We start from the raw sequence: 13,150 nt of genomic DNA on the forward strand, positions 1-13,150 counted from the left end.
GTACTATGTAGCGTAGGGTGGCGTGGGTGCGGGCTGCGCACAGTGTTTCGACGTCGGTTCTTCATAACTGCATGCCAAATACAACTCGTTCTGTCACGTGCAGTTGCTGCACTTGTGTGATGCATTGCTGGAGCGATTAAAAGTGCAAAGGGTTGAGAGGAGAAACCGTTCAAAAGCGGATAGTGTTGTGGGTTCAGAAAAGGAAAGTGGCAACATGATGGTTAAATTCACAGTTGTAAATTACAATGATCCTGGGTTGCTTTGTGCCAGTCTGGACCCAGCAGTGCAGCTTCGAAGGATGTATATACCTTTAATGAACTACTCTCAGATTTCAATGGCCGCTCTCAAAATATTAGTGTGAGAGTGGGTGAAAGCAAAGAGTTCATCAAGCTGCTCTAACCAGTACAATCACGAGGTCTCTCGGACCACATTCCGCAGATTGGAAACATCGTCAACGCATTCCACCGCAAGGAACATGCATCGCAAGAAGCTTCCTACTTCGGAGCCGATCCAAAAAATAATAATAATAATAATAATAATCCCTACACCCCCCTCTCGTCCTCCCCTTCTTAGCGACAGAGACTCTGTACCCACGGATAGTCCAGCTTACAGAGTGCTAATATCACCCAACGCCTAAATGTCCATGTGGTGCACAAGCCTCGGCGTTTTGATATACAAGAAAAAAGTTGGCTATCGCAGAAACATTCCTTTCGACCAACCCAGTCCCTGATGTTGCTGCGAAGAATAAGTCTGTACATGAAGAATGTGTTCATTCATCATGCAAGGGGGATGAAACAAGTCGCAAGAGCAGCTTCCGCAGGAAGCGTGATTGTTTAAGTCCTCCCAGGGCTCCTCCGGGTCAGGGGTGTTCAGTCGGCGCCACGATCTTCGTTGTGTCCAAGCAGCTGTGCAACCACTCATGGGGAAAAATAACCCCGAGGTGCTCCCAAAAAAAGACTGGTGAAAGTTCGATGCTAACTGCTCACTTGCACTTTGCGGTGGGATAGAAAATTCTCAAAATCTGGCGCGCTGAAGAAGCTCGTGGGCTGCACTCGGCGACGGCGAGACATAGCGCGGGGTTTCCTTGGAGCCGGAGGGCAAAAGGTGACATCCACGTCGGGTATCCTGTGCTCCCCCGATTTGGGTGTCTCGCAACCAGACTCCCGCGTGACAGCTTCGTCGTCTCCGCTGAGAGGCATGTCCGACGTCGCAGGCTTGCTGTGAGGCAAATCCTTTTGCGTCGTGCAAGAACTCGTAACGGTTAATGAAAGCTGAGAGGCAGTGCTGCTTGTTGTGAGCACTGGCCGTGGAATAGGCAGACAAACCCAGCTGTCAAGAGAGAGACGTCGCCTTCCGGATCCTGCCTCTATGGATTCGTGAGGTTGCGTTTGCAGTATCTGGAAGCGGCTTACAGATGTGGGTGCCATTGCTAGAATGCGACCAACTAGCGACCTTGAAAAAAATATCCAAAAACACCACCACTATCACCCTTGACTTATTAAAAAAGAATAAAGAAAAAAAAATCCTTTGAAGCTCACCGTAATCCAGGAAACTATTCAACGTCCACGTCCAATTCTTTCACAAATATTCCAACACTCGTGCAACACCTCCACTCATCAGCAATGTAAATCACCACTGCAGAAGAGATTGCCCACTTCAACACCTACGCAACCAATTCCTTCGACACAACCAATATCATAACCCCTACCCAATTCTCATTCAAACCTCCTAAACCAAACACTGTCCTCACCACTCCTTGAACCTTCGCTTTACAACAACACCACGCCTCCGAACTCAACTCCCATAATCAGCAAAACACGACATATTGGAAGAGACCGAACACAGCTACGAGTAATGACAAACCCAAGTCCTTTTAGCGACAATTATACTTGGAAGAAATAAATTGCAGAGGAAAACATTTTAGAAGCAGGTTCTCAGCAGACAGCAGGAAAAAGGGACCTGCATCTTGGACGTAACAATGAGTGACGACTCTCTCAGCGTCGCCAACTGGAACACCCGTGAAACTTACAGCACAAGGCACCAAAGAGTGGACCAACAATAAGGTAGATGAAAGGAGGAGGCGATGAAGAGGAACAAGGAACGAAGGAGGAGGCGATGAAGGGGAACGAGGAACGGAGGAGGAAGTAGTAGTGGAAGAATGAACGAGGAGGATGGAGCCACTCACTCTTCTGCAAGTCTGTCTTCTCCACGACGAAGTGCAAAAGTATGAGCCAGCCAGCCTCACATGGGCAAGGGGATGAGCAAAACCTCCCACTCACTCACCCACTGGTTGATACCCTGGGCGTTGATTGAAACCCCGGACCAACCCCACTCCCCACTGGGACCAGCGCCCGAGCCAGGTCTCCCAGGGCACTTCCGCGCCAGACCGGAGGTGAGCGCGGTTCGCGTCACCGGCGCGGACGGGTACCCCGCGCCGGGGCTGCCCGCGGGAAAATCGGGCAGGTCGGGCAGGTTGGGTGAACTGTTCAAGAATATATATTTTCATGGTGTGTGTAGTTGACATGAGTGGATTATTCCTGGGAGTTATGAATACATACATATATATATATATATATTAATTTTTTTTATAAATAATATTTATAGGTTTAGTTTTAAATAGAAAATAAAGTGGAATTCATTTACAACAACCCAAAGATTTGTAATTCAATTTCCTCATTTGCTTACGAAATCCCAATAAATCCTATAAAACTAATTTTGTTTTTTAGTGCTATGGAATAGAATAGTGCTTACAAAACTTGGCAGTTGGGATGGTAATTGCCTCTTCATTTGGAGGTGGATTTGGGATTTTGATCATTATTGCCTCATTTAATTGCTTCTTTAGCTTATGATTGGCATTCTAGTACCTTCCAAGGCTGGCCCCATTAAGCTTTGGATTGAGCATAAAATCAAGCACATCAACAGGTTCATTTATTAATAAACCCTAAAGAGTAAAAATCATACAGAAATGCAAAAAGCTTGATTGTCATAAACATGAGAAATTTTTGACATGGACCCATTCATTGTCAATTATGAAGGCTACACCAATGGTTTTCAATAGACAGTGTTTCTAAACCATGTTGGATGATGGTGTAGATAGCAATGTGTGCATTAGAAGATTTTAATTTAAAAAAAAAACATGACCCAATGTAGTGTTGGATCAATTTATTGACATTTTGAAGAATTTGTATGTCTTGAACGACTTCCATTTCACCGCAGAATTTTCTATTTAAAAATATATGATATCTTGATGTTCAGTATTGAAGTAATTATGAATTAAAGATGACCAACCTCAACCATTTAACAAAACCTCACACAAGGTTTAGTTCAAGTGAAAAAAAACATATTTTTCTTTTGGAATAACATAACACAAGCACCTTAAAATTGTTGGAGTTTGTAAAAACGTAAATGAACACAATATTGTATAATGAGTTTGGAATCATATCTTATGAAACAAATACTTGAGGACTTAATTCCAAAATAAAGAGCTTGGAAAAGATACATGAATCTGCATCTACACTACAACATAGGTAAAGAAAGCTTCTGAGAGGGTCTAAAGTTGCAAAATCAACTAATTAATCCTTGAAATACTTAATTTATAAATAAGAAAAACCATATATTTTAAACACTAGTTTTTTTCTAAAAATAAAAATTTAAGTGGAATACCTTGGTGTTTTTCTTCATGTAATTTTAAATTTCACACCTTGAATAAAAATTGAACACATATGTTTCTGGTCATAATTAAAATTAAATTAAATTAAATTAAAAACCAATATCCAATGTGGTTTGGCATACTTATCTGCCTTGAATTCTTATATTCTCTTTAAAAATAGTAAATTATATGATTTGTAATTTATGCATTTTTTTTTATTATTATGATTATTTTTCTATTTCAAAGTATGACAAGTAAAATTGAAATAGTTATGACGAAGAAATTTCTAGCAAATCCTTTAGAACTGGGAAATAAATTGGTTATTTGAGATATGTATTAAAATAAATAAATTATATACGTTCATTAATTTTAGATGCTTTTGAGTAAGTTGGATTCAGAATCACTTGAATGAGATTTCTAACATTTGCCTTTTGATTGAATATATCATCTTTAAAATCATTGAAATCAAACATTACAGTTTGTGATTTGACACATGTGATAGATCTCAAGTTTTGGATTTCAGTCTTACATGTAACATGTTTTAAGAATTATCACATATTTGGCAAGCATTGGATTCCAATAAGAGTAATTTCAAAGAAGAAAATTTGAAGGCTTGTATGCACTGGCTAAATGTTGGAAAACTTTTCTTCTCTCTTCCTATTGCATGAACTGATTTTAGACTCTCGATGCTCTACATATTCCCTAGGGTCCTGAGATGAGCAGACTCCTGCAGAATTTCACATCTCAATAGTATTATCCGAGTAGCTACACCAAAAGCATAAGCTAGCACACCAAGATGTGCAGAATTCAAATCATGAACTCGCAAATTGATTAGAAACAAAACTGCACGAACTTTGGTCATTGAGGACAAGTGCATAAGCCTTGTCCCAAAGGCTTTTAACATACACTGCAAGTAATAGTAGTAGACCTGGAGTTATCAGTTTGATTGCTAAAATGATACACCAGGTAAAAATACAAAGGTTACTAGGACAAATCATGTGATTCGCCTAATCCAATCACAAGAACTAATGTGGAATGTCTATGATTTGGAATGCTGTCTTCAGAACCGCCATGGCTGGGCACATCTGATGCTCTACTAGCCACTCCTATTCCATTAGATATCCGACCTGTGCACATTCCAAACACTCTATGTCTTCACAAATTGTGTACTACATTAACACGGGCAACACTGCATTGAGAGTACACTACAATTTCACTAACCTATGTGACGAGGTCCATATATGATGGTGAGAAACAGTTACCATCTAGCCTTGCATTAAGACTTCTTTAGAGTCCGTTAATCGAAAATGAAACGAAATTAAAAATGAAAGGCAGTTTGTGGCATTGTACAGGAACAGTTGGCCCATGTTCATCATACAATACACCAACAGCCGCTGCTGTCGTTAAGGCGTTGAAGAAACACCGACACCTAGTGCAGATCAAATGGAGATAAAAGCTGTTTCTGTTGCGATTATCGTGAAGCCCGCTGCATCGCCCGCTCCACACCAACATGTGGACGTAGTATAGGTCTGACGACACTGCATTTGCTTCTATCCCCGAGTCAAAGAACAGTAAAAGAGGAAATATTCCTCCTTTAAAATAAGTTGTTACCACTGTCGAAAGCCAAGTGGCATTCCTTGTTCATACCCAAAGGCTGGAATGCCGATAAATTCTCACTATTGAGCCAGATTCCACGCATCGGTCATTCACATCACAGATAACTTCGGCCGCTTCAGCACTCAAACTAACTTCTTGCTTCCATCAAACAGTGAGTACGACATCTGAAGTCATCCTAGTCCTCGCAGACTCGGACTCCAAATCGTTGAAGATGTCTCGCAAGGCTGTCAAAACAAGTAAATTCATCGTTGGTCAGTAATAGACATGACATCATGAAAGGCAACATTGCGGCCAGTTTCGATTCCTAAAACAGAGAGGATCAGTATAACTACCTCTGTTGGAGAGCCATTCCATAGAGCCTCATGCATTGGAAGACATGCACCGAATTAAATTACTCGTGGAGTAGAGCATTACCTTGATTACCCCATCGATACCGCCGGTGATCATCGATAAAATCTAGATGGAGAAGCATACCATTCATGACAATACTATCACCGCGCCTTCAAATGCAGATCGGCTGTCTCGAATGTAGCAATGTTAATGATTAATCGAGCCTAGACTAATATATATATATATATATATATATATATAAACATGAATCCTGGTTCTATCTCATAAACTAACCGTGGCATCGAAATGACACGCACACACGGCGAAAATCCCAGGGAAAAAAGCACCACGCGTTCGGGTGCATGCAGCTGCAACCAGCTCAGGGTTCGCAACTACAGCTGTGTCACAGAACGAGCAATTACGCGCATAATACTGCGGGGAAGATTACGAGGCACCAACTTTTTAAAAATTAGTGGTTCAATGCACCTACCTTTCAAAAATTAAATCACGTACACCCCATCACATGTAGAGATCAATGTCCCTATTGTGGAGGGTCGTCATGCCAAAACACACCCTATCCTTCATCTCAAATGTACGACCCATCTGCAATTCCTAGCCGAAATCTGTAAAATTGCCTTAGAATGCCTTCTCAAAAACTGCTCAAAACAAGTAGCACGGTGCCAAGCGCAATTCCTGGCAAGTGCCATGGTCCTCAGATGCAACGGAGCAAGCAAGTGCCAATCGACCCACACCGCGGGGCTTTTTCGGAGCTGGAGGACATAAATCGATTTCAACAGCAGGTATCATATGGTCCACGGATTTGGGTGTCTCGCAACCGAACTCTCGCGATTCCTCGTCCTCGGCAGAAGGCGCGACAATTTCCAATTTCTCAACAACAGAGGAGTAATCTTTCTGCTTCTTGTAAGAGAAGCCACGCAACGGCGCACGAACCGACCGAAGAGCGGCCATACGAACCCATCCTTCAAGCGACTGACGGCTCCTCCCAAAACCCACCTCCATGGACTTCTCATCTTGCGTGCTCAACATACTGGACGAACTCAGCTCGAAACCGTCCGAACTGAAACAGAATGCAAGCACAGAAACACCCTCCTCACTAACGTAGAGCCAAAAATCACAAACAAAACCTCCGAGGCTCCAATTCACGGCAGTAAACTCAACAATGTAAAGCGTGAGAGATTCCAAGAGAGAGAGAGAGAGAGAGAAGCTAGAAGGGAATTAAAGAGAAGTCCACCAAGAGGAGCGATGTTTACCAGGATCGCTGCTGCACAGGCAACTAAACTCAAAAACCAGAAAAAGCGATTTTTAGGCCGCTTTATGCCGCCCACTACCGCTCAGCCACACGCGCGGCACGGCGCGGGTGAACGCGGCGCGGGTAGCTGGGGGCCCGGGCCCGAAGTTGGAGCCCCCTCGTGCGTACAAATAGGGGAGTGCAACTTCGATGAGGGAAAAATTAACAAATTGTTTAATATTATCCAGGAAAGAGTATTAAATTGCAAGGCTCCGATTGCATTGAGTTGGCTGCCAGTCCGAAATTGGTCCATTTTTTTCGGTTCTTTTTGGCCCTAAATTGGATTGTTCATAATTGTTGTGAATGGGGAAAAAACACCCACATGCTATCAAGCAAATTTATGGATGATTAAATAAAAATAAATTCTAGAGTTGATTTTGTGTTTCATCTGGTGAAGAGCCACGCTGAGCTGGTGGGATATGGGTTGCAATTTTGACATGCGTGGGACATAGTGCACATATTGAGGTGTATTTGTGATTTTATTGTGTTCATAACATACATTCAATCTTTAGGATATTTGATTGTTGTGAATCAAAGGGTTGTGCTAAATCACAAATATGTTTAACATAAATATTCATGATAATATCTGATTTATTGAGATAGTAAAAGGTTAGAACAAGTAAATAACATTTTTAAATGTACATGACATCATGAAGTATCTAGTATTCAAGAGTTCTTAAATCATATAAAATAAATTGAACTTTGAGCCAAAATTGAAAACAAAACTGGAAAAGAACAGATTGTTTTGGATTGCTTTTGAACAAACCAAGGAACATTGTAATTTACAATAACAAGATTGGAGGATAGAAGTTTGGCAGAATAAAAATAAACAAGTATATATGTATGTATATATATAGTTTGTCTAATATAAAAACTAATCTGCTAAAGATTATGTGAAATTTAATAATACCATGAATTATTTTTCTGCAAATATTATGTTTTATGAAATTATTTAACAGCATTTAACCAAAGAAACATCATTGATTAATAAATAAATAAAAAAAACTAAACTATCTTTCTTATAAGTTTTAAAAAAAATCATCCAAATAAATAAGTTATTTAGATTGAAATTATTAATAATTATGTCCAAATTTGAAAGGATATTATTCCAATAGAATATATATACATATTAAAAGCTATAAAATTTTCAACCTTCAAAACAAAATAATTCCAATCACATTTATCAAAACAGATGAATTATGAGGAGTCAAAAAGTGGTTATGAAAAATAAAAAACAAAAAATAAAAAATAAAAAAATAAAGAGTTCTATATATATATATATATATATATATATATATAAATATTCTCAAATAAAAATTCTGAGATATGCTTAATAAACATAAGTATGAATATATAAAAAATTTTAATACATCAAATTATACAGTCTAAAAATAGATTACACATGTACAAAAATAGATCTTTCTAATTTGATAATTATATATTGGCACGAAACAGAAGAATTGACTTGAATGAAATTAGAATCAAAACTCTAAGAATGAAATTTAAATCAAGACTATTTTTTTAATATTTAAAAACTTATAATAATAATAATAATAATAATGGTAATATACATAATTTTATTATTTTTTGTGCAATATTTGTAAACATAATATGAACATATTATAAAAATATCTTTTGAAACACAACTTCTTTTTTTACACACACACACACACACATATATATATATATATATACATTATTTAAGATTGTAATTAGTTAATGAATAATATCAAATTCATAACTTTAATTCATAAAATATTTTTTTTTTTGTGATAATCAAATGTAAAATATAAATTATAGGTTTTTTTACTTTTGATTTTGGTTCAGTTTAGTATAAATTATTATTATTATTACTATTTAATTTTTATTTTTACAAAGTATAAATCTAAGTCTTGTGCATTTAAATTATAATATCATATATATATATATATATATATATATATATTTAAAATATATATTTAAGTGCATTAAATTAACTATTTTATTAGTAAATTAATTTACTAGTTTTTTTTGGAGATTACAATAATGTCTTGTCTTTAAATGCCTAGGTCTATAAGTCAACTTTTGTACATATATATATACACTCAATTATATAAGTTTTCTATTAATTACATATAAGATTTTTTCTTATTATTAAATTTTATATAATTAAACCTTGTCAAAAATTAAATCCTTTCATTTTGATTAATCTTCCTCAATTTTTAGTATCTTCAACCTATGCCATTACCGGATAGTGGAAATGAATAGTAATTTAAATGAAATCTCAATGATACGTACATGATTTATTTTTAAAGTTATTACATTTATATGTTATGTATTTACAAATACAAGTAAGGTATTTTTGATTTGAAGTTTTAGATTCAACCTAATCTTAACATGTCTATCAGTTTATGGTGTCTTTTCACATTAAAAATAAATAAATTTGGATACCTGAAAAATTAGTTGTTATATAATTTGGAAAAGATATATTTCATTTTCACATTCTTAAAGAGGAATGTTTCATACAAAGGGCAAAAATTTCTGGAATATTGACTAAGTTTCGTTGTATTTATTTATTTATCTATTGTATTATAGTTAAATATAACATGGGTTTTATATGAGATTATTTAATTCTATGAAACACAAAAAAAACAGATTTATTACATGTTATAATAAGATGATAAAAATAAAAATCCTTAATCAATATAGTGATCATTTACCTTTTTACAAACAAACAAGATGGCAACATTAAAAGTCGAGTAAAAGTATAAAAATAAAGTAAAAAAAATACTTTGCCAAATTGAAACACAAATAAATATCAAATTATCCTATTTGAATTATTTCAGAAGACTACTTCAGAAGATTATTTCAGGTTTGAATCATCTATAATACTAATATTGAAAAAATCATACATAACAGTCTTAATGTGATGCTTAAAGAAAAATACTAATCCAAAAGTTTTTATTTATTTATTTTTATAAAGGCATTTGTTTATTTTTAATTTCTTAAAAATATCTCTTTGCTTGTGAAGATTCAGATGATGTTTTAGTACAGGCGTCAAATTTCATGGAACTTTTTATGCATTTGATGTACATACATAGACATACTTTTTCATTATTATTACTGCTATTATTATCATTATTATTTTTTAAATTTCAATTTTATAATTGAATAATATCTCTTATTATTCCTAAATTATAAATTTGTGTACGAAATATATCCCATTAGCTTTGGAATTAAAGTTTCAATATTCTCTCTACTGAAATGTTCATTATCACTGCTTTATGATGCAACTATTGCTCTTGAAAGTCTAAATTTAATAGTTAAACAGATGGTGTGATTTAATTCTAATATGGTGTATTCAATCTAATTTAATGTTGCATGCATACTCCTTTCAGTTTTAATGTATCTTTTAGATGAGTAGTTTACAATCCCAATTCCATGAAATGACATGATATATCCAATCATGGTTTGAGCATACTTTTGACAATGCTCCTAGATCAATAAATTATCAAACCAATAAAAAGAGTGTTTTACGTTTGTTTCTCTTCAAAAACTTTATAAACTAAGAATGAGAATAAGGATAGCAAATGATCTATACTATGTTAAAAGAGTGTATTTAATAGAACTAGAGTCCCAGACCATTGAGGAAAAATACTTAATACACTTTTAAGCATATTCCATTTTATTAAGTTTTGAAATAAATATCCTATAAGAAAAGGTGTTGAAAATAAACCATCAATGAATGAGCATCCATGGAAAAATTATAAGTAATTTAAGAGAAGTACGTGTTTTAGTTTAATATATTAAAAGTAGAAGTGATTTATTTATGATTTGATATTTAATAATAAAAATATACAATTGTGCTCATTTTTATTCAGTAACATTTAAGTGGCCATAAAATAGAATCTCTTGTGATTTGTCATTTAGTTATGTACCATTTCAAAAGTAGTTTTAAATACTTAAACAATACAATATAAAGTTTGGTTATACACACAAACACACACACACACACACACACACATATATATATATATATATATATAGATATATATATATATATTATTTTGTGAATGTAGCATTTAAAAAGACAAGCATTAAATTAACCATCACAAAAAGAAACATGTTCAAGGAATGTAGCCTCCTGCACACAATACACAATGAATCATTGATAGGAGTTTTTAACAAGCATAATGAAAATATTCTCATGTTGTTATGAAAATTACTATAGACTCTATTTTTTCTATTCCATTTATGATCACGTTATATTCGTTTATTTTTAAAATAATTTCGAATACTATCCTAAAAAAATACGAAATATGTTGACTTTGCAAGACATATGTCTTAACTTGCAAGGCAAGTTTTTTATATACATACCATATTGTTAGCTTGTATCACTAGCTACTAATACGTGCAATACATGGCTAGCTTGTTGGCCAAGTTTCTAACCTACTAATCAACTACAAATATGTATAAAGTCAAATACGCATCTATGAAGCTTTTAAGAAGCTTTGTTACAAGATAATATCAAATCTATATATATTTATTTTCTACTAACACTTCTTATTTAAATAAATATAGATATCCATGACATTATCCTCTCTTCTAGAAACAAGTTCTATAAGAAGTGGTCATTATCTTTCATAGATCTTGTTATTCTTCACTTTAATTTTGATGGATGTCATCAATAAAAAGCATCAACTTTCTTTGCTGTATTTGCAAGTTTTTTTGCAAGCTCTCATGTGCATTCATTAATATCATATCTGTGCTAATAAATTAGATATTTCAATCTATTTTGGTATTGCTTTGAATTTAAGACTTCTTCTTCCTTAAAATTTTGATTATTATCCACTTCTATTAGAAAAAGTGATATTTTTCTTCTTTTCAAGATATTTACTATCTTATATGGCTCAAGAAGAGATATATAGAATTTGAGATGAATCTTTATAGACTCCAATAGATATAATTGATGAATAATTAAATTAATTTCTTCACAAATAAGAAATGGTCCAAAAAGATAGTAATCTAACTTATTACAAGGGCAACTAGTCTTGATATTGTAATGAAGTAACCATACCTTGTTACCAACATGGAATTAAGTTGCTCTTTGGAATAGACATTCATATCAATCTTTTGTCATTCTTGAGCTTTTTTTTAATTATGCCTTCATTTTTGTATGTAACTCAAATAAAAAATTTGTTAAATCTTTTGCCATAGGATTATCAAGTTTTTAAAAGTAAAAAACATCAAGTTATGGATGATAATCATAATTAATAAAGAAAGATATTTATTGCATAAAAAAATATATCACATTATTATAAGAAAATTCTACTAATGACAAAAGAGTTGTTCAATCATCTTGTTGGTAGTTGATGGTATATTTTAAATATTACTCCAAAACTTGGTTTATCTATTCAATCTATTCATTGGTTTAAGAATAAAAAATTAAAGATAGTTTTATATCTATCTTTAAAATCTTAAAAATAATTTTCTAAAATCTTAATATAAATTGAATTTCTCTATCTAATATAATATCTTTGAACAATCTATAATAATAATAGATATTGTCAAGAAAAAAACTTAGTTGTTTCTTTACTTGTGATAGTTTTTGTATATGGTATAAAATATACCATCTTAGTAAAACAATCTACTATCACAAATATAAAATCATACAAACCTAAGATTTAAAGATCCATAATAAAATCCATTGAAACAAAAGACCATGATTTTTTTAAAATAGGTAATAATTGAAGAAGTCAATAAGATCAATGACAAAGAATTTTTTATCTTAAATAAATGTTGTATAATTGTAGAAAGTCTTTTATTGCCTTTCACATTTGAGGCCACCAAAAATCTCTTGATATTAGCTCCAAATTCTTGTTATATTCAAAATATCTAGCTACTAAAAAGTTGTGAAGAGCTTGAAAAATACATAATTATGCTTCACCTTTTAGAATATATAATTGTCTCTCAAAATATAGTAGATTATTTTTGCATTTGAATTTAAAAGAATTATGAGATTTAAAAGAATTATTCTTAATATCATAAAAAAAATTAGAAAAAATATTCAATTGAACTTTCTTAAAAAATATTGAATTAATAGTGAATATTGATTTTATTGCTTAAAGATGAAAATTCTTTAGCTTTAAGAAAATCATTATTTATCAATCAAAAATTATATTTCTTTCTTATGGTCTTAAATAAGAATATTTAAAAAGATGTTCAATAAACCTTATTGTTTTCTAATTTGATAAATAATTTTAAAA

At 33.5% G+C, this 13,150-nt stretch overlaps 2 protein-coding genes across 2 annotated transcripts; both read right to left on the reverse strand.

The window, feature by feature from the left end:
* Positions 1 to 185: 185 nt before the first annotated feature.
* LOC112276312 (uncharacterized) lies at positions 186 to 2,228 on the reverse strand. Its single transcript, XM_024507497.2, has one exon. The coding sequence runs from the start codon at positions 1,425 to 1,427 to the stop codon at positions 975 to 977; it is 453 nt and encodes a 150-aa protein (XP_024363265.1). The 5' UTR covers positions 1,428 to 2,228; the 3' UTR covers positions 186 to 974.
* A 2,335-nt stretch (positions 2,229 to 4,563) lies between these two features.
* Positions 4,564 to 6,887, reverse strand: LOC112276409 (uncharacterized). Its single transcript, XM_090247110.1, has 2 exons — positions 5,681 to 6,887; positions 4,564 to 5,490 (listed from the first exon to the last, which is right to left on the reverse strand). The coding sequence occupies exon 1, from the start codon at positions 6,641 to 6,643 to the stop codon at positions 6,257 to 6,259; it is 387 nt and encodes a 128-aa protein (XP_090103236.1). The 5' UTR covers positions 6,644 to 6,887; the 3' UTR covers positions 4,564 to 5,490; positions 5,681 to 6,256.
* Positions 6,888 to 13,150: the final 6,263 nt, after the last annotated feature.

The sequence above is a fragment of the Physcomitrium patens genome, chromosome 24, assembly GCF_059467195.1.
Source record: "Physcomitrium patens ecotype Gransden chromosome 24, ASM5946719v1, whole genome shotgun sequence".
Classification (NCBI taxonomy): Eukaryota; Viridiplantae; Streptophyta; class Bryopsida; order Funariales; family Funariaceae; genus Physcomitrium; species Physcomitrium patens.